This window comes from Leiobunum rupestre, chromosome 5, assembly GCF_980474605.1.
Source record: "Leiobunum rupestre chromosome 5, qqLeiRupe1.1.hap1, whole genome shotgun sequence".
NCBI lineage: Eukaryota > Metazoa > Arthropoda > Arachnida > Opiliones > Sclerosomatidae > Leiobunum > Leiobunum rupestre.
In genome coordinates this window covers 30,880,116-30,901,045 of record NC_143388.1, presented here as the reverse complement: position 1 = coordinate 30,901,045, position 20,930 = coordinate 30,880,116, and the positions used below count along the sequence as shown (strand labels likewise).

Genomic DNA, 20,930 nt, shown 5'->3' with positions numbered 1-20,930 from the left:
AAATGCAGTATGGAAACCACCCATTAAAGAACTTTTATCAGGCCCTAATCTGTAATTCTCCTCGTGTTGGATGTTTTTAGCAGACGTTATTGATCTACTCTTTTTATTCATATTTAATTCTAAGTAAAAGATTTATCTTGTTTTCACAGCTTTTTCGCTTTAATTTTTAAAAAATTATAGTAAGTGTAGGGAGCTTGCCACCACCCTCCTACGCAATATAACCCGGTAATTTGCTTCAAAAGTCCACTAGTTAATTTTTTTATTATACCTAGCTGATTTTTTATTATACCTCAACGAGTCCTTCAACCTGTTGCAATATGGTATTTCAAATTTGATTTAAATTATCTGGGATATTTGAATATGGCCTGACTTCCGGTTACGGCGCAGACTAACGTCCTCGGAATTTGGACACGACCGCGAAGTAGTTTTTTTTGGTTATTAATGATGCTTTTTTTTTCTTGTCAATAATCTGAAGCGCGCACCCAGTATGAAGTCGTGAGGGGAAATTTGAGCGTTCGATTCACGAATCAAAATAAAAAGGCGAAATAACTTTAAAATGTTCACCTGCTGCTGTAGTTTTCCCTCTTTTTATCGTGTTCATTCTTATTTCTTTTAAACGCCACGCTTTACTCCGAGTCATGAACTCGGCTTGATGGGAAATCGGAATGGGTCAATCGCCCCTTCAAATATTTTATTATTTACCTTCCTAATGCCTTCGGTCGATTTTTGAGCGGAAATTTCTTTTCAAAACACCTTTAAGGTTTCCTCGACAAAATTGTTTTCGATAATCTTACGCTCTTTTGAAATTTTAAATTAAAAATATTCTTATAGAAACCATAAACATTGTAAAATTTTTTTAAATTAATTTTTTGTTGAATCCTTTCAAATTGAAAGGTGAAGTTAAATTTGATTTAATAATTAGTGAAATTTATGTTTTTATACCATTTTTTGTGAATTTATTATGTGTAATTATTGTAATTACTTCATTTTAAATCTAGATAGTGAATTTAGAGATTCCGTTAAATTTAAATTGTTTAATATAAATTAAAAATACTGAAAACGTATAATTTAATATTTACAAATTTGTGAATAATAAAGTAAATTAAGACTTAATACATGTAATTAAATAATTAAACATATGTTAATAATATTTCTAATATCATTAAATAATTGAACATACGTTTAATTATTTAATTATATTATAAATATTAAGGTACGTTTAATTTAATTATATTATAAATATTATTAACGTACGTTTCATTATTTAATTATATTATAAATATTATTAACGTACGTTTCATTATTTAATTATATTATAAATATTATTAACGTACGTTTCATTATTTAATTATATTATAAATATTATTAACGTACGTTTCATTATTTTATATTATTATATTAGAAATAATATTAACATATGTTAATAATATTTCTAATACAATTAAATAAAAACGAAGTAAATTAAGACTTAATAGCTATATTTTGTAATATTTAGTAGAAGTTGTAATATGAGCTTCAGAGTGCTTCAACAGCACTGCCAAGTTAGTTCGTTTAAACGTCTGCAATGTTCTATTAAAACCTAGACGTAATGTGGAGCTGCTTAATAAACCAAAATATTAATTACGCAGAAATAGTTCAATTTTGAATTCCACAAGTCGGGTCAATAAATACCCCTCACCTCCCGATCGTAATAAATTTCCAATTCCAACCTAGTAAAATATACAATCCTCTCGTGAAAGCAATTGATGGGTCCAGAAAAAGGATAACTTTAGGTTTATTGCAGTTAACGCCATAGATAACGCTGTGTACGGCTACGCTCTCGGGGCACCTTGATTCTAAAAGGCATTTTCCCTAAATCAGTTTTCCAACAATAAGCAACGTCGGTCAGTGCTTGGAATAGAATTCGCGTGCTACTCGCCTCCTGGTGGAGAATTTGCGAACCAAATGTATAAAGAAACGTTTTTTGGGGTGGGGGTGGGAAGGGGGGGGGGCAGAGAATGGCTAGAGACTTTTCCGACTCTCTCGTTTTAGGAAAGAAAATAATGTTGAAGCAAATGGCTATCGGGTTTTATATATTTTTGCGTGCGCCGTTGAATTTAAGGAATGCTTCGATACTTCAACACGAAGAACCACTTTTTTTCACGGCAGGGGGCGATACTAAAGCTTCGTCTGGCTATTTAAAAAAATATACACTAAAAACTATTCCTGGTTTTCACAAATTGATCTTCCTGCTGCACCGCGTTGTAAAGTTTTTCGGTTAAAACGACTTTGTTTAATCTCTACAAATAGTATCAGAAGTAAATGAACCGAAGTTAACAGACTGCTATACTCCCCATGTTGGAAGCGTTTTCCTTATTAAGTTACATTTTGACCTAGAATTTTTAATTTTGCGCGCTCCTAGGCCGAAAAACCAAAAGTTTTTGTTTCTATGAAACCATTTTTTATACGTAGAAATAGCTATACCCACAATTCCCAAGTGCAAATTATCGCGTCAAAAGACGGGGATGGAAATTAGCTTTTATTTGACTCGTTTTTCTCATTTTCATGAGGAAAGCGCCCTCCTATTCTGAACGCTATTTCGATAACTCCGGTTCATTTACTTCTGATAGTATATTATCAGAAGTGTATTATATCTATTACTAGTGAAATATTCATATCACTAATGCTGATGTTATTCGCTTTAAACATGTACTGGCTGATTTTTTAAATGTTTTTTGTAAGAAAGAGTAGTGAGAATTCATCTTATAGCGAGCAGGGTGACCACAGTTCGAATATATCCTAGTTTTTTCTATAATTTAACGTCCTTCCACTTTGTGTCATAATTTCATAAAATTTCCTATATTACCCTATATTTTAATTAAGTCTGAAGAAATTAAAATAGTTGATATTTTGCCCTTAGAAGTCTTTAAAACGTCTTAGTTTTTAAATATGCTTATTTCTAACACTGTTAGCCGATAGTTTTCTACTATTTCTATCGGTTATCAACTCTATTTTGAATGTTATACCCCTTTTAAACAATTTTGACAACCATTTTCTCTTATTTTATAATTATTTTATAATTTTCTCCCTTTATTTCACTGATAAATTTCCTATAATTCCTTTAAATGATTTAAAAATATTCTGAGAGAGTTTCAAAACTATTACAGAGGGGCAATGATTAACTAATTAGTACATATTCGTAAGTACATTTTACGTGATTAGGAAAAGAAACAAACGCGTAAAATTTTATCCGCGAATTGACAGGAAATTCGGGCTCAATCGAATCGGCGAATGTGCGTGTTGAATTTTAAAGACTAGATCGTTAGAGATATACTATAATGTAACCGGCTTTACATTCATCCCAAATCAGTGTACTGCAAGTTGAACACTTTTACAGGCGTTAGTAGGCTAGAAATAGAGCACGAAAGTACGGAATACTTTAATTATATTTTTTCAACGTAAAATTGTGAAAATGTTTAATTAACACTCCAATTACCCTTTCAATTGGTGTTAAAAATTTAATTACTTAAATTTAACTGCATTTTAAGGACTTTTTAATTAACCTTCAGCCGTCGTAAGCAGTTTGTTTTAAAGGTAATTTCCACTAATGATCCTTTACTTGTTTCACAGAAATCTTAAACGAATTAATTTCAATTATAAATGGTAGCATTGACCAATTTTAGTGGGGTCGTTAAACTATAATTTTTTTTACAATTTGTATTTGATCCTGCCCTCTTAAGTTCACTCCTTCAAAAAGTACTTGTTAATAAAAACAAAGTACTAGATGTAGTTCTTTTTATAGCTTTTCGTTCGAGGGTCATAGTTACTACCATAAGTATATGATATCTTGTAAGATAATAAATTTTTCGGTATTTGCTAATATTTTTAACTGGGAACTTGTTCCTTAGTAAGTTACTGTTGATTTATCAATATACATTTATCGTAAGAAAATATAGTACGATTTTCTATTAATTTAACATCGGGTAAATGTGATTACATAAATTATTTATACATTTTACATTGTTAGGCGACGTAATACGGGTGGTAAATTTTGTGCCATGATAAATTTACGCCTATTAATAAATGCTTGGATTTTGCGAAAGTACTCGTTTAATTTTCATGTTCTATTTGAACATTTATTACAAACTTCTGCTACTAGTCAAACTAGAGCGAATAAATTTCCACTTATACCAAGAGATTTTTTTGCAAACTTCCTGCTTGCCTTCCGAATAGTGTTGCCTAGGAGCAACAAACACAAGGAGAACGCAGCTAGCCTTTAAACACGCTAACGAAGGGTTGTGTACGAATTTCATTGGACGAGCGTCACGAGCCTTTACGCTGAACGTTTTATGGGCGGGGGGGGAAGACAATTTCCGAATTTTCCCCTTCCGACGGCAGCAGGCGCTAAAACGTCTAGCCAATGAAAAACGTACGCAAGAAAATCCACGACTTTTGACGGGTTGCGTTCTCCTTGTGTGGGGTGCTGTGTTTGTTGCTCCTAGGTTTGACCTTTGAGAGATCTTTGGCGTTTCCAAATAAGTGGTCGTTTAGAAAAAACCCATGCATCGTGTTGGGAATTGGTCAATTCCGTGCAATAGATTGTACTAATACGCATCGTCTTTGGTGCAATCCTTTAATTAATGACATCTAATTAAGGTTGATTTTTAATTTCTGGAAACAAAAGGATTACTCTCCCGTTGTCTCTTATCCCTTTCCAATGATCAAATATAAATCAATAAGATTTTCTCCCCATTAACTCGCTTCTCTGTCAAATAACTAAGGTGTTGGAAATCTGGAGGGGGGTGGCAGGTTTACCGCCGATGGCACCCCCCCCCCCTTTCGTTGTTAAGCGCGAACAAAAGAAACTTTTGTAGTCTCTACTCGAAAATGACACAAGGAGCCCTTTCTTTTAATTATCCATTCTTTCCATCCCCCTCTGCTACGAATGAAATGTAGCTTTATTCAATAATTGTCACGACTGAAAAAAAAGGTTCTTTTTTTGAAATATCGATGTTTTGATTTTTGACGTTTAGTTGCTTATTGGTAAATCATTTTTACCGCTTTATATTTGGTAATATATTCTGTATTGCTGAAATATTACGAGTAATCCGTTTTGAGGACGCCGTTGAACCGTTGGCCCATTTTCTATACAGGGTGGAAGCCAACGCCATGGTCCAAGCTCGGTACTTCTCCTAGTACACCGGTGCGCTGCGGGTTGAACACTTCTACAAGCGTTGGTAGGTCAGAAATCTGAAACTACAGTTTCCGTTCTATAGGATTGGGGGTAAAGAATAATCGGGTTGACCCTTTTCTTACTTATTTTGAATTTAAAAAGTTGAAAAATAACGAAATCGGCGTTAAATTTTCCGTTATTATTAATTTTCTTAAAATTTTGAAAACATTTACGTACTGGAATCATGGGTCAAATTATGATAAATCCAGGACATGCCTCTGGTACATTCATACGTACTAAATCGGTCGTCCACCAAAAGTAACGGGCGGCCATTTTCGTAGAAGGGGAAAAGGTGAAAATAAAAAAAATTGGGAGCAAAATCAAGCAGAAATTTCCGGTTTCCCGAACGCCATCTTGTGTTGACTAAGTCGTAATTCAGAAATAAGTGGCGGTTGTAATTCGAAAATCCTGCCATATTGGCCCCTCATTTTTAGATTAATGTTAACGATTCTAGGAAAGTGTTTAATATTATATAATTATATATATTATACTAATTATGAACCTAGTACGTAAAAAAAAGTACTTACATTAATAACATTATTTTTGAAAACTGCCCCTAAAAAATTTGCCCCCAAAATGACGTAGGTCCGCATACTTATATCCTGGATTTATCATAATTTGGCCCATGCTGGAATCGTATATTATTACATATATCCCTAACTACGTAATAACGGAAAATTGAACGCCGATTTAGTTATTTTCCAACCTTTTTAAATTAAAAAAAGTAAGTAAAAAAAGGGTGAACCAAATTATTCTGTACCATCAATCCTATAGAACGGAAACTGCAGTTTCAGATTTTTTCCTACCAGCGCCTGTTTTCAACCCGCAGTGCAATGGTGTTACTAGGAGAAGTATCGAGGCTGGACCACGGCGTTGGCTTCCACCCTGTATTTACGAGGTCACAAACAGGTTTGGCAGATTCAAATCAATTTCATTTAAATCGCCCGATGTAATTCAATGGAGGAATAAAAAGTTTTTTTGAGCAAACTAAAATATTAAATAGTAATTTAAATATATTTGATTTCATTTCAATGGAGGAATAAAAAGTTTTTTTGAGCAAACTAAAATATTAAATAGTAATTTAAATATATTTGATTTCATTTCAATGGAGGAATAAAAAGTTTTTTTGAGCAAACTAAAATATTAAATAGTAATTTAAATATATTTGATTTCATTTCAATGGAGGAATAAAAAGTTTTTTTGAGCAAACTAAAATATTAAATAGTAATTTAAATATATTTGATTTCATTTCAATGGAGGAATAAAAAGTTTTTTTGAGCAAACTAAAATATTAAATAGTAATTTAAATATATTTGATTTCATTTCAATGGAGGAATAAAAAGTTTTTTTGAGCAAACTAAAATATTAAATAGTAATTTAAATATATTTGATTTCATTTCAATGGAGGAATAAAAAGTTTTTTTGAGCAAACTAAAATATTAAATAGTAATTTAAATATATTTGATTTCATTTCAATGGAGGAATAAAAAGTTTTTTTGAGCAAACTAAAATATTAAATAGTAATTTAAATATATTTGATTTCATTTCAATGGAGGAATAAAAAGTTTTTTTGAGCAAACTAAAATATTAAATAGTAATTTAAATATATTTGATTTCATTTCAATGGAGGAATAAAAAGTTTTTTTGAGCAAACTAAAATATTAAATAGTAATTTAAATATATTTGATTTCATTTCAATGGAGGAATAAAAAGTTTTTTTGAGCAAACTAAAATATTAAATAGTAATTTAAATATATTTGATTTCATTTCAATGGAGGAATAAAAAGTTTTTTTGAGCAAACTAAAATATTAAATAGTAATTTAAATATATTTGATTTCATTTCAATGGAGGAATAAAAAGTTTTTTTGAGCAAACTAAAATATTAAATAGTAATTTAAATATATTTGATTTCATTTCAATGGAGGAATAAAAAGTTTTTTTGAGCAAACTAAAATATTAAATAGTAATTTAAATATATTTGATTTCATTTCAATGGAGGAATAAAAAGTTTTTTTGAGCAAACTAAAATATTAAATAGTAATTTAAATATATTTGATTTCATTTCAATGGAGGAATAAAAAGTTTTTTTGAGCAAACTAAAATATTAAATAGTAATTTAAATATATTTGATTTCATTTCAATGGAGGAATAAAAAGTTTTTTTGAGCAAACTAAAATATTAAATAGTAATTTAAATATATTTGATTTCATTTCAATGGAGGAATAAAAAGTTTTTTTGAGCAAACTAAAATATTAAATAGTAATTTAAATATATTTGATTTCATTTCAATGGAGGAATAAAAAGTTTTTTTGAGCAAACTAAAATATTAAATAGTAATTTAAATATATTTGATTTCATTTCAATGGAGGAATAAAAAGTTTTTTTGAGCAAACTAAAATATTAAATAGTAATTTAAATATATTTGATTTCATTTCAATGGAGGAATAAAAAGTTTTTTTGAGCAAACTAAAATATTAAATAGTAATTTAAATATATTTGATTTCATTTCAATGGAGGAATAAAAAGTTTTTTTGAGCAAACTAAAATATTAAATAGTAATTTAAATATATTTGATTTCATTTCAATGGAGGAATAAAAAATATTTTCTTAAAAAATAAAGTAGAAATCTGACCAATTGAAATATTAAATAGTAATTGAAATAAATTTGATTTAAATCAAGATTTAAATCGTACAATGTATTTCAATGGAGGAATATAAAATGGCAAAATTTTTTTTTAAATAAAATAAAATACATAATAAAATATTAAATAGTAATAAATTTAATTGAGATTTAATTTAATTCAAGATTAGCTAACTGATAAATGATGTTAATTATGCAGGAACAGACCCATTAATTGTATAAAAATCAATAAATTTAATATAATAAAAAAATCCGATTTAAAAAAGATCAAAAAACCTCTATATTAATCAAAAGTAATGTATTCATAAAGTATGTCAGAATATTTAATCAGATTTTCAATGACGGCCAATAAATATCAAATAACGCCACGTGGTGGTGACCCCGTGAACTATACTAAGGTATAATTTATTCCACGTTCATTTCGTACTTTTGTCACCCGTTGATTTTTAAAAGTGATAATTACCCTTTCATTATCCTTAAAGAGGCGGGGTACATAAGGCAATTGTGTCGCGACGACTTGTTATAAATTATGAGTGTGGGAGGTTAGAAAGGTGGCGCTTATCCACGCTGCAAGAAGGTATTATAATTCTTCGGGGCGCATTTTCGCTCGAGCGGCTTGTTAAGCCACCCTTGTTGAGCCTCCCATCTGAAGGGCCGAGCTTGAAATCCATCGATCTCAGTGCCCCCTCGTGTCAAAGAGCTGACAACGGCATTACGGGGCCAGCGCCTCCTACAGTTCACCTCTCTTTTTATGCCTGGCACACCGTCATACGGAAGAATTTAAGTTTCGCTCTATCTTGATTGGGAAAATTTTTCAAAAGATGTGGAATATTTTTTCCTTGACGCCATCTTCGACGCGAAGAAGAGAAACTGCAGTTTTTTTCACTGAATTTCTTTGCCATAAAAATTTATTGTAGTTAATTAGGCTAACGCGTCCAACTTTCATGTTATTCGCGACGGAATCACTTTGACTTGATTAAATTTGTGTTTATGGGGTCTTACGCATCCCTCACTTACGGAATCCCTAGATCCCCTACATACAGAATCCCTGGTGCTCGTAATGGGTTTCCCGGGCTGTCTGTCGTCCCCCCCCCCCCGCCATTTTTAGAGGGGACATGATGACAATAAAAATGTGGCTCGTGTCAAGGGCAACCCATAACGACAACGCCCCTCTATACCTTTTTACGAAGATTTATATCGAAGATATTTATAAGGCAATATTCGGGGTCAATGTGACTTACCTGTGAAAACCATTGTTACCGGAGTATGTTAAAATGATAATGTTCAATTCTTAATAGTAACAATTTTCTGATTTCTATATTTTTGTAGACATAAAAACATTAAAAATTAACAATTTTATTATATTATTTTAACATATCATTTAATTAATCTGATTTCTGTATTTTTATAGACCTAAAAACATTAAAATTTGAGCAAATTTTATTATATTCTTATAACATATCATTTAATTATTCTGATTTCTATATTGAAGACCTAAAACCATTAAAATTAAACAATTTTATTGTATTATAACATATCATTCAATCTGATTTCCATATTTTTGAAGACCTAAAAACATAAAAATTTAATTTTTCAAAATATTAAGATATTTCGGAATCCAATATTATAAAGATATTTCGTAAAATGTTTAAATCTAATCTGAATCGTTTTAGGTCTTCTAAAATACAAACTAATTTTTCAACTACCAAACTTTCTCTATATGATGAATTGCGGTTTATAGCGCAAAACTTCGTCTGTATAATGAATTGGTTAATTTTTAAAATTAAAATAATTGAATTAATGCCAAGCAAAGTTACCCCAAGTGCGATAACATTGAAGGTACCCAAATTGTCCTGTACTTACTTAAATATCCTTTTTGTAAAATACCTTTACCATTGAAACTAAGTGGTTTAGTGTTGAAATGATTTTTAGCATTGTTCCTTATCCCCTTACCTCATTGGTTCCCTTAAACGGACGTCTTTCTAGGCGATTGAAGCGCGCGTCGGTGACATGTTTCCTCCCCCCCCCCTCAGGAATCCATACCTCTACTAGGAATGCTTATCCTGGCGTATCGCGTGTGGTAAGATGACTCTGGCGGCTTTATTCCCGCCTACGATAAAATCCCCTCTGCGCGCGCTCCCCTCTCACGTTGTTGTTTGTTAAGTTAACATAAGCCGTGTTCACACTAGACACTTTGGAACCGTTTTTAAACGGTTTCGAAAGATAATATTGAACATTTTCGGTGTTAACTGTTTTAATACCCATACGATAAATACATTCGAAAGCAAAATTTTACAAATTAATCGTTGGAAACCGTTTTAAAACGGTTCCAAAGTGCCTAGTGTGAACGTGGCTATAGTGGCGGTCAAAATCTGCTTATGGTAAGATCACTCGGACGGCTTTAGCTCCGCCTACGAGATAAAAAAATCCCAACTGCGCGCGCTCCCCTCACGTTGTTGTTTGTTAAGTTAACATAGTGACGTCAAAAACGCCGTCCGCCACATCGAGACGAAAATCTGCCGCGATAAGCATTCCAAGTAGAAGTATGGATTCCCGCTTCGAAAAACCAAAGCCAATCTCGAAACTCCAGCTCGCCAGAAGCGGGAAAGAAAGAGTTGGGAGGTCGTGTTTCACCCTGACAAATGTTGAACTGTCGCTCGGCTCGTGTGAAACTATGAATACATTATATCTCCACTTTGTCGGCGATGTTACTCCATCACCTTTTCCCGTCGCGGGCGGTGGCGACTCTTACCTTATGTATATTTATGGACGTTCCCCGCCAGGCGGACAGGTAGTGCCACCAGGGGGAGCTCTATACTTCACTCTATAAGACGCGACATAATGCTGACTGCGTGAAGACTGGGCATTAAAAAAATAAACCCTCCTTGGGTTTTCTCTCGGACGATAGAGCCCAGGAAATCGCGAAGACATTCCTGTCCCAAAAATGTATATATAAATATATGTCTATAATATATAAGGATTATATCGTGTACGTCAGAAGTGGCAAGTTTTGCCTATGCTTTTCTCAGTGTCTTCTCCTCTTTTCAAGCGAGATTTATCGCGCTGGCCGCAGACTTCGCGGCAGTTTTGATGCTGCATCATAATGGCGCTCCCTCCCGTTGGCTGGCTTCACCTCCTATTCCGCAGTTTTTAGCCACCGCGTGGCGCTGCCTTACCGGTATCTTTCGGTCTGTCTACCATGTTTATAGCCATTAGCGTTTATAGCTTTCTAATTGCTTACGTTTTAGTTTTGTTTTTAACTGCCTCTTTAAATCCTAACGCCACGCCTATTTTTCTTAATGATGTCCTTTCCATATGCCACGCCAACTTAAGCATTTCTTCTACGTGTCACGCCTTTTATAAATTTACGTTCTTACTTCATGTTCAGTTACATGCTTCACCTACTTAAAATTTACATCTTATCATAACTTTCGGTACCTTTCAACATGCCATGCCTCTTATAAATGTCTTTATACATGCTACGCTTATTTAAAATTTAAAGTAGTTTTTGAAGTACTACTTAGCACCGATAAAATTTTATCCTTTCTACATTCCGTGCCCTCTTTGGGAATAGTTACGCCCCTTCTTGCACGGCACGCCCTCTTTGGGAATAGTTACGCCCCTTCTTGCACGGCACGCCCTCTTTGGGAATAGTTACGCCCCTTCTTGCACGGCACGCCCTCTTTGGGAATAGTTACGCCCCTTCTTGCACGGCACGCCCTCTTTGGGAATAGTTACGCCCCTTCTTGCACGGCACGCCCTCTTTGGGAATAGTTACGCCCCTTCTTGCACGGCACGCCCTCTTTGGGAAAAGTTACGCCCTTTCTGCAAAATGCCGTGCTGCGTTTAGTAAATTTTAGGGGAATATAGTTCCTTTAAGGAGGGGTAGAGGTGGCAAATGAGTGTTGCAGGGTAGCACGTGCTGGTGGAAGGGGCAACGCCGTTCCCAATATAAACTTCTTCCTTTAAAAAAACTAATTCTCAATGGTATATTTTCAGAGGATTTTCTCGCCTATATTTTGCTTCTATTTATCCCAAAAGAGTGAAATTTCTTTATCAGTCTGTAGGATTAACATTTCTTTCCAAAAGTAGAGGTTTATTTGCTCAGACTTGTAAAATAATAATAAAATAAAAGTTCCTTTTCATACTCGAGTTGAAAAAAAAATTAAGAGGCCCCTTTGGCAAATAGCGGGTCTTACTGCCACCTCCGTTTCTAGGAGAAGACACCGTTGAAGGGGTTACCTTTTTTGGGGATTTGAACAAAATTTGAACTTTTTGCACAATTTTTATTTCTTTTTAGTCTGGCGCGTTATAGATGACGCAGGAATTATCGTCTGATAAAGCGATAACTTTCGGTAACTTCCTTTTTGCTTGAGGGGCCCTTTAGATATCCCAATTGGTTAGAGGTATAAAGAGGGTTTTCGATTAATTTAATATCTTATTTAAATTGAGAATTAAATTAGTAATCCATTTAAATTGAGAATTAAATTAGTAATCCATTTAAATTGAGAATTAAATTAGTAATCCATTTAAATTGTGAATTAAATTAGTAATCCATTTAAATTGAGGATTAAATTAGTAATCCATTTAAATTGAGGATTAAATTAGTAATCCATTTAAATTGAGGATTAAATTAGTAATCCATTTAAATTGAGGATTAAATTAGTAATCCATTTAAATTGAGGATTAAATTAGTAATCCATTTAAATTGAGGATTAAATTAGTAATCCATTTAAATTGAGAATTAAATTAGTAATCCATTTAAATTGAGAATTAAATTAGTAATCCATTTAAATTGAGGATTAAATTAGTAATCCATTTAAATTGAGGATTAAATTAGTAATCCATTTAAATTGAGGATTAAATTAGTAATCCATTTAAATTTAGAATTAAATTAGTAATCCATTTAAATTTAGAATTAAATTAGTAATCCATTTAAATTGTGAATTAAATTAGTAATCCATTTAAATTGTGAATTAAATTAGTAATCCATTTAAATTGAGAATTAAATTAGTATTCCATTTAAATTGAGAATTAAATTAGTTGGAGAGGTTAAATATACGGGCGTAATTTTGAATTACATCGCATAAGTCGCTAGAGGACTTGGGTAGCTGATTATTTTACAATATAGATGGCGACTTAAGCGCCGGATGAAACGTATTTTTTGTCACCTTGTTACGGGTCTAAGCCGTATTTCTTTGGTCGTCTTTCCGTGGATTCGGTGCTTTTCTATACCACTTTTAGTTTTCCACTAGTAAGCGACATAAAAAAGACGAAATGAAAAAACTTGCAAAAGCTTTTTACTTAATGCTCTCCGCTTATTTTTGTTGTTTTCCGGTGGTCAAAGAATATTGTATAAAAACCATTTAAACCCGGTCTAAAATAGAATTAAAGGTAGTTCGCTGCAATTTCTATGGCTAAAGTTTTTAGGAGATCTCTATAATTGAAGTCATTGATTGCTTTATTTCGGGCCACTCCTAAAGTGCTCTATAGAATAATGTTGAAATAACTTTATTTTGAAGTCTCGAGTTACGTTTTGCTGGTTCTAGTGTAACCTTATGACGTCATTTTACCAGGGGCGTAGGAACGTTCTAGAAGTTGGAGGGGGCAAAGAGAAACCAAAAGGGGTCTGGAGAATGGTTTTGAATTTTTAATGGAGTGTAGCTTCTCCGAATGCATGTGTACTTTTTACTACTATGCAAATTGGCGGGAAAAGACTTAAATTTAAACACAATTGAGGTTCTATAAGCTTAATATACGTTTAAAATGAGAATTTGAGCCTTGCGAAGATTTCAACTGACCAAAAGGTTGGAGGGGGCAATGACATTAGTTGCCCCTCCCAGCTAAATTCTAGGGAGGGGCATTTCCCCCCTGCCCCTCCCAGTTCCTACGCCCCTGCATTTTACTACGATTTTGTTGCGACGAATGGTTTGAGTCGGGGTAAAAATGTTTTATCAAAATGGCTGCTTATGGCCATTTTAACAGATAAATTTTGGACTAGCAAACGATTTTATCAGTTTATTCTCGTTACACCTAAAACGTATAGCCTCGATACTGATTTTGACAAGGGGCTGACCACTATCCGTAATCGGTGTACAAGCCTTTAGCTTTGACTGCGACTAAAGTGATTACGTAATCGATTACAGATTTATCACTATCAAAGGCTGTACTCGTTGTAATCGGTGTACAGAATTTGAGGAAGTGGTTAGCTCTTCGGATTTTTACGAATAGTTAACTGTGTAGATTTTATCAGTGTACTCTTGATAAGGGCCCCAAAACCAAGTTTAGTGGACCCCAAAAGATTCTGGAGAAAATGGTCATCATGATAAGGCCCCCAAACCAAGTTTAGCGGCCCCGAAAAGACTGTGGGAAATGGTCATCATGATAAGGGCCCCTAAACCAAGTTTAATGGGGCCCAAAAATTCTGGAGAAAATGGTCATCATGATAAGGACCCCAAACCAAGTTTAACGGGCCCCAAAAGTTCTGGAGAAAATGGTCATCATGATAAGGACCGCAAATCAAAGTTTAGCGGGGCCCAAAAGATTCCGTGGGAAATGGTCATTATGCTAAGAAGGGGCCACAAACCCAAGTTGGGCGGACCCCAAAAGATTGTGACACATTAATACGAAAAAGAGGCACATTTTAATATCTTATTCTTTCAATTCGATTTTTAGGGGTGCCGTGGCCGGACTGTACTCGGAGTTGCGCGGACTGACCGCTGACCAAATCATGCGAGGCGCCAGGAGTCGTCTTTACTTCATCACCACCGTCTGGTTCCTGACCAGTCTGATCCTGTCCATCACGACCCCCAACATCGGAGTTGCCATCAAGTTGCTGGGCTGTCTGGCTTTCTTCAACGTCTTCATCTTCCCTGGTGAGTAGAACTGTAAAGCGCGCAAACAACGACGAAGGAAACTTTCTCGCGCCATCTATTATTTATCATTTTTAGCCAGTTTTCGTTTCCCAGCGAAAAGGTTTTTCTATTGATCTATGAAAACTGCGCGTAGAAAGTGAGGTTGGCCATTTTGTTATCTACATAATTGGTCTTGTTGTTTGGCGGATTCCGCGGAAAAGATTTGCGAAAAATCGTTTTTGACTGTATTATTGATAACCGCGCGGTTTCTCTACATTAAGCCTTGGCCTCCATTTTAAGCCTCGGCTCTCTATTTTGAGTCTTGGTTCTGTTCTTTCTTTGTGTTTCCCGTTGTAACTTTTTATTGGCTACTTCGACGATGCAAAAGAAAAACGATATAATACTTCTCCGCTGTTGCTTACATTTGGAAAATTCGCGGAAGAATTTGCATATCCTCTAGACGATAAAAAATTGTTTTATAGTTAACTTGGGAAATGTAAATTTTCACCGTGTTCCTTTTTGTTTTTGCTTTGAAAGTTTTCGGAACGAAATAGAATTTTTCCCATTCCTTGTAAAGGTAAATTTAGAGCTTCAAAACTGATATTTTTGTTTTATTTTATTTTTTAATATTGTATTTTTTTATTTCATTGATCGAACTTAATATATCGAAATAACTATGCTAATATATGTAAAATAATTTATAAATTGCTTTGAATTTTACTTAAAAGCCCCGTATATTTTTAACTAAAAGAATTATTAACGTTTTCCCAAAATGGCTGCCTGTGGCTATTTGAACTCATTGCCGAATAGTTCATGGCTTAAGTCATTATAATTATCCACCTAATACAGACCTGATTACGAAGTTCACACATACGCCACGAGCGAACTTGGCGCTGTATGTAACGAAGTATTTATTTTCAAATTGGAGTCCCAAATAAGGCGTTTCAAATATATTTACGCTTGTAGCTTGTCCTCAGTAGCTGAAGTATAAAAAGTTTATAGAACCTTAAAGAAATTTTATTCGCGACCAAAAACTATCGCTACGCCCTCTTTGGTTCGCCCTTGAAACCTAGATAGGTAGCGGCTAAAGCAGACGCTATTAGTTTTACCTCATCGTTATTCGTAAATTTTACTTCATAAATAATATTTTAATATAATTTTTGCATCGTTTTCTTATATTTTAATAAGTTCATTTAAGAAAAACGTTCTTATGTCTTTTTAATTGTCTGTAGCAGACGCTAGATCATAGGCGATACCTCGGAGATGCTAGCCCCGTTACGCCACCTAGACTCGTTTCGGTCGCCATAATAGACCCACCAATAAAACATCTTCAAGGAAATTGCGAAGAAGTAATATTTCAGAGCCAGGACCTGCAAGTTACTGTTTATATAGTGCTAGTTGAAATAATGGAAACTTTTCACCTGTACGGTACGCAGAAAGTGTTTTAACCAGATAGCTTTTTTGACGTATTAAGGCTTAGCAAAAACACGGCGTTCTATTTACGGGTGAAAAGTTTCGATTATTTCAACTAGCATTGTATAAACAGTAACTTACAGGTCCTGGTTCTTGGAAATATTACTTCAATCAATTTTTTATTTTCATTGTATTGAAAATAATAACTAACTTAAATTGAAATAGAAAAAGTACAAGTACACCGTGAAAAATAACGAAGCGTTTTGAAAATTCCGTTAAAATTTAAAAACCGTCTGCAACTCTCACGAAATAAATTGGCGTGATGGCGACAACATCTTCCGTTTTGTGACGTATTTTACCTAGTAAATTTTTGCCGGGCGGGTAAAAAAAGGGGTTTACATTTAAGATGCGCCTTTCAGAGCTTTCTAAAGGAATAGCTTTGGGAATAGGGCATCCCTGTACGAAGTACTATAATTAGTCCATGGGTCTACTGAAAAAAAGATTTTTACTGACAGTGACTCGATGTTAGGTTTTAGATATTGTAGGTACCGTATGATACGCGATGTGGCGATGAGTCAAATTACTTTAGACGTAACTAAAAGATACATAATATTAAATGAGCATAAATAATATTTAACCAACTAAACCCTTATCCCTAGAGTAGAAGCTGTATTTCTGGCCTTTCCGGGGCCCCAAAACTGGCTGGGCCCATTTAGCCCATGCCTTAAGACGGCCCTGGATCTATTTATGTAGATATAAATTAATATATTTTCCATCTAATCGAATTTAAACAAAAACCTCCCGCCAAACGCGTTGACAATTCAATTTAGAAGCAGCCAACTTCCCGGGATTATCCAAACGAATTTAAATACTAATAGAATACGTTAATTTTTAAAACGAGGAACAACTATTAGGCTAAATTTTAAGCCTATTTTCTTTGTGAAAATTTGAAAGATAAAGGAACAGGACTTAGTAAAAGTTAAGCCACCGTAGCCCGTTCCACGATCTGCCCAATTAGAGTAACTTGAAATCATTCCATGAAAAGAATCTCATTGTTACGGCGAAAAGTTTAAGTTGTAAGAAATCCGAAACGTCCGTTAAGGCTGGGGGGTTAAGAGGAGGCGCGGTTGAAGCAAATGTGTGTAGGAGTGAAATAAGTGTTAAAATATACGGGGCTCTGGTAGCAGAGAGGAATGGTGCGTTGCAATTCGAATTTTTCGAACTTTGTACGCGTCGCTTTATGATTCAGTTCGGTTATATACCCAATACTCCCACCACCGAAATATGTCCAATTATTAATTTATCAACGTTTCGACGTCTACGAAGCGCGGGTTTAAAGGCTTCGAAGGGAGAATATTTCAAACACGTGTTTGATGTAGGCTTTAAAATATAATGGGAAATTTGACCTTTGAACGTTTGGTACGGGTATTATTGATGAAAACATAATATCGACAATTGCAACTGGCAACTAATATACAGCTTTAGCTTAAAGTTACTATATTTAGTCCTATATTCGCAATGAGACTGCCCGCGGTGGTTATCACCGATTTTGTTGAAACTCGGGGGTTAGGTAGACCTTATGGTCGTATGGAAATTGTCAAAGGCAAAAGTTGCAATGGGCTTTAGTTTTCCTATTGCAACCAAAAATGTTTTTGGTCTCAAAACCAAAAACAACTCCATTTAAAAAAGCATGGGATTTTCTCGGTTTAACAGGGTACTTAATTACTTAAAAAAATTTTAAAATTAAATTTTCGAAACTTACCCAAAATTTGATCAATGACTTGGGCTAAACCTGATCAATGACTTGGGCTAAACCTGATCAATGACTTGGGCTAAACCTGATCAATGACTTGGGCTAAACCTGATCAATGACTTGGGCTAAACCTGATCAATGACTTGGGCTAAACCTGATCAATGACTTGGGCTAAACCTGATCAATGACTTGGGCTAAACCTGATCAATGACTTGGGCTAAACCTGATCAATGACTTGGGCTAAACCTGATCAACGACTTGGGCTAAACCTGATCAACGACTTGGGCTAAGCCTGATCAACGACTTGGGCTAAGCCTGATCAACGACTTGGGCTAAGCCTGATCAACGACTTGGGCTAAACCTGATCAACGACTTGGGCTAAACCTGATCAACGACTTGGGCTAAACCTGATCAACGACTTGGGCTAAACCTGATCAACGACTTGGGCTAAACCTGATCAACGACTTGGGCTAAACCTGATCAACGACTTGGGCTAAACCTGATCAACGACTTGGGCTAAACCTGATCAATGACTTGGGCTAAACCTGATCAATGACTTGGGCTAAACCTGATCAATGACTTGGGCTAAACCTGATCAATTTTAGCTTTTTTTAAATGGAGGGGTCAAGAACATTTTGGGTTTCCATAGGAAAACTAAAGCCAATTGCAACTTTTCCCTTTGGAAATTTTCATACTACCATAAGGTCCACGAATTTCCTGTAAATCGGCGGTGGGAATTTAGCGTATTTTATGTCGAATTTTTAATGATTTCTGGGCGTGTTATATTACTATGACTAAACCTTTCCCAAACCTGCACCCATTGTATATTGTACATTATCTCTTCCCTCTCGTGGGGCCTGGAAGGAAGGACCGAGGGGCTGATCACTCCGCGTAATCGGTGTACAGAGCCGTACCTTTGACTGTACTAATGGGATTACGCGTAATCTTTGAAGTCCCTGCCTTTGGCGGTGCTAATCTAAGCGTAATCCGGCATAATCGGTGTACATAATTTCTAAGAGTGGTTAGCCCCTCGGGAAGGACCTCCAGTCGGCATTTCAGTCGGGAGCAGTGCCGTAACTAGGGCGGTGCCAGCGGTGCCCAGGCACAGGGCGCAGACCCTGTAGGGGCGCGGAAATAACCAAACCAGGACCAAGTTTTGGGCCATGTATTTTTCAAGGGCGTAGTTACAGAAGCTCGCACCGGGCGCGTTAGGCTAGTTACGGCACTCGTCGGGAGCATACTTATCTGCCCCTCCAAGCTGCTACGCCCCTGTCCAATAACGAGAAATACAAATAATAAAATATCAAGAATATACATTTAATTATACTTGGGAAGGTGCTTAATGTTTGAGCGTGAGAGGGATTGAAGGTAACGCTAAAAAATGTATTAACGCTGCAACGCATGGATAGTAGATTTTAGAGGATCGGTAAAAAGCCTGGTTTTCAGCCCCCGTAAACCAATCACACTAAGGGAGTCGTCCAAGGTTATTTAAAAAAACAAGTATCGCTAAGAGTGGACGATACTGTTCGAAAAAAGAAAAAAGATAAACACGAAGTACATTTTTACGACAAAAGGTATTTTTTCACGTTTTTATAGATTAAATATGATATACTAAATATCAGTTGATAGTTTTTATTCAATTAAAAAAACAAAATTAAAAGTTACTAAAATATAAAGCGCAAAAAATGACGTAACAATATCAACCGCATTAGATTGCCATTTTGAAATTTGAAGATCACGTGGTACAAACGACCTTGCAAGACTCCCTCGGAGTCTCTCGAGCTGATTGATACGCGGGGAGAAATCAAATGCACTGTGGAAGGGTATCGAAAACCTGTCCTCTTAATTTACTGTCCATGATTAACGTAGTCATTCTCGATCCCGAGGGGGTAGCGACTTAAATCTGGTATACAAACACCGAAAAATCGAAATGATTATAATTTAATATTTAATTTATTATAATAATAATTATTATAATAATAATCCACAAGAAATATCGGAAAAATTTATAAATCAGAATTCTGGTGTACAATGTTTTTTCTCTAAGCATTAGCAAATGCATTTTGGACTATATAATATATTGTAATAATGTAATGAATGATATAATAATATATATTTTTTGTGAACACGCAGGTTTTTGCTTGAGGTCCTTGGTCAACAACAAAGAAAGAGACTTCGGGCGCAAAAGGCTCCCGATGCTGGTCATGTCCTACTTCATGATCTTTATGGGTTTCATCGTCTTCTTCGTCGTCACCGGAGACGAGATCCGCAAGATTTCCCACCCCGAAGACACGCCGAAAGAACAACTGTGCGAACCTTTGAACCAAAATGTCACATCGGCCACCACTTATCTGACCACTCTATTGAACATCAACTTGGACATTTTGACCACAACGCCTAGTTATTCGGATTTCCACAATACCTCATTATTTAATTCTACTTTTTAAAAAATAATTTTCGCAACAGCTCCCTTCTCACTAAATGTCATTTTTGGATAAATTAAAAATATTTCTACATTAAAAACTATATATATAAAAATGCGAATAGACAATTTATTAAATACTAAATTAGATCTTGGAACTGTCGTCCTAAATTTTCAATACAGTATACAAAATATAAAACACTTTCGACATTTTTTATTCCTAGAGTTATCAAAAAAATCATCATTTTTGTGTATTTTTTACGACTACAACAAATCAACAACTGATATTTTTTTACACGAATTTTCATAAAATCTTAATCTCAAAATCATCGACGCAAATTTTTAATTTGTATCACATCATTTTTTATTTAAAAGTATATTTTGTACGAATAAAAATTTATATATATATATGTATACATATATAAAAGTTTAATAAAAATGTATAAAAGTGTTTTTTGCGCAATAAATTTAAGAGGTTTATAGAAAGTTGTGTGGTTTCTTCCTTTACCCAATTGTCGAAGACACGTAATGATTATTATTAACAGGAAATTCGTGGTTTTTGAAAGTGGAATTTATTAAGCTCAAAAATGTGATTTTTTGTTATTTTTTTAAAGTTGAAATAATGAACTGCAGA

At 34.4% G+C, this 20,930-nt stretch overlaps 1 protein-coding gene across 1 annotated transcript in view; it reads left to right on the top strand.

Moving 5' to 3' along the window:
- LOC149944121 (sodium-coupled neutral amino acid transporter 7-like) overlaps positions 1-20,550 on the top strand; it is a 56,393-nt gene extending 35,843 nt beyond the window's left edge. Inside the window, exons 7-8 of the mRNA XM_090175411.1 lie at positions 14,530-14,729; positions 20,008-20,550. Of these exons, the coding sequence (XP_090031537.1) occupies positions 14,530-14,729; positions 20,008-20,321 (514 nt within the window). The 3' untranslated portion in view covers positions 20,322-20,550. The remainder of the gene's footprint in view (positions 1-14,529; positions 14,730-20,007) is intronic.
- Positions 20,551-20,930: the final 380 nt, after the last annotated feature.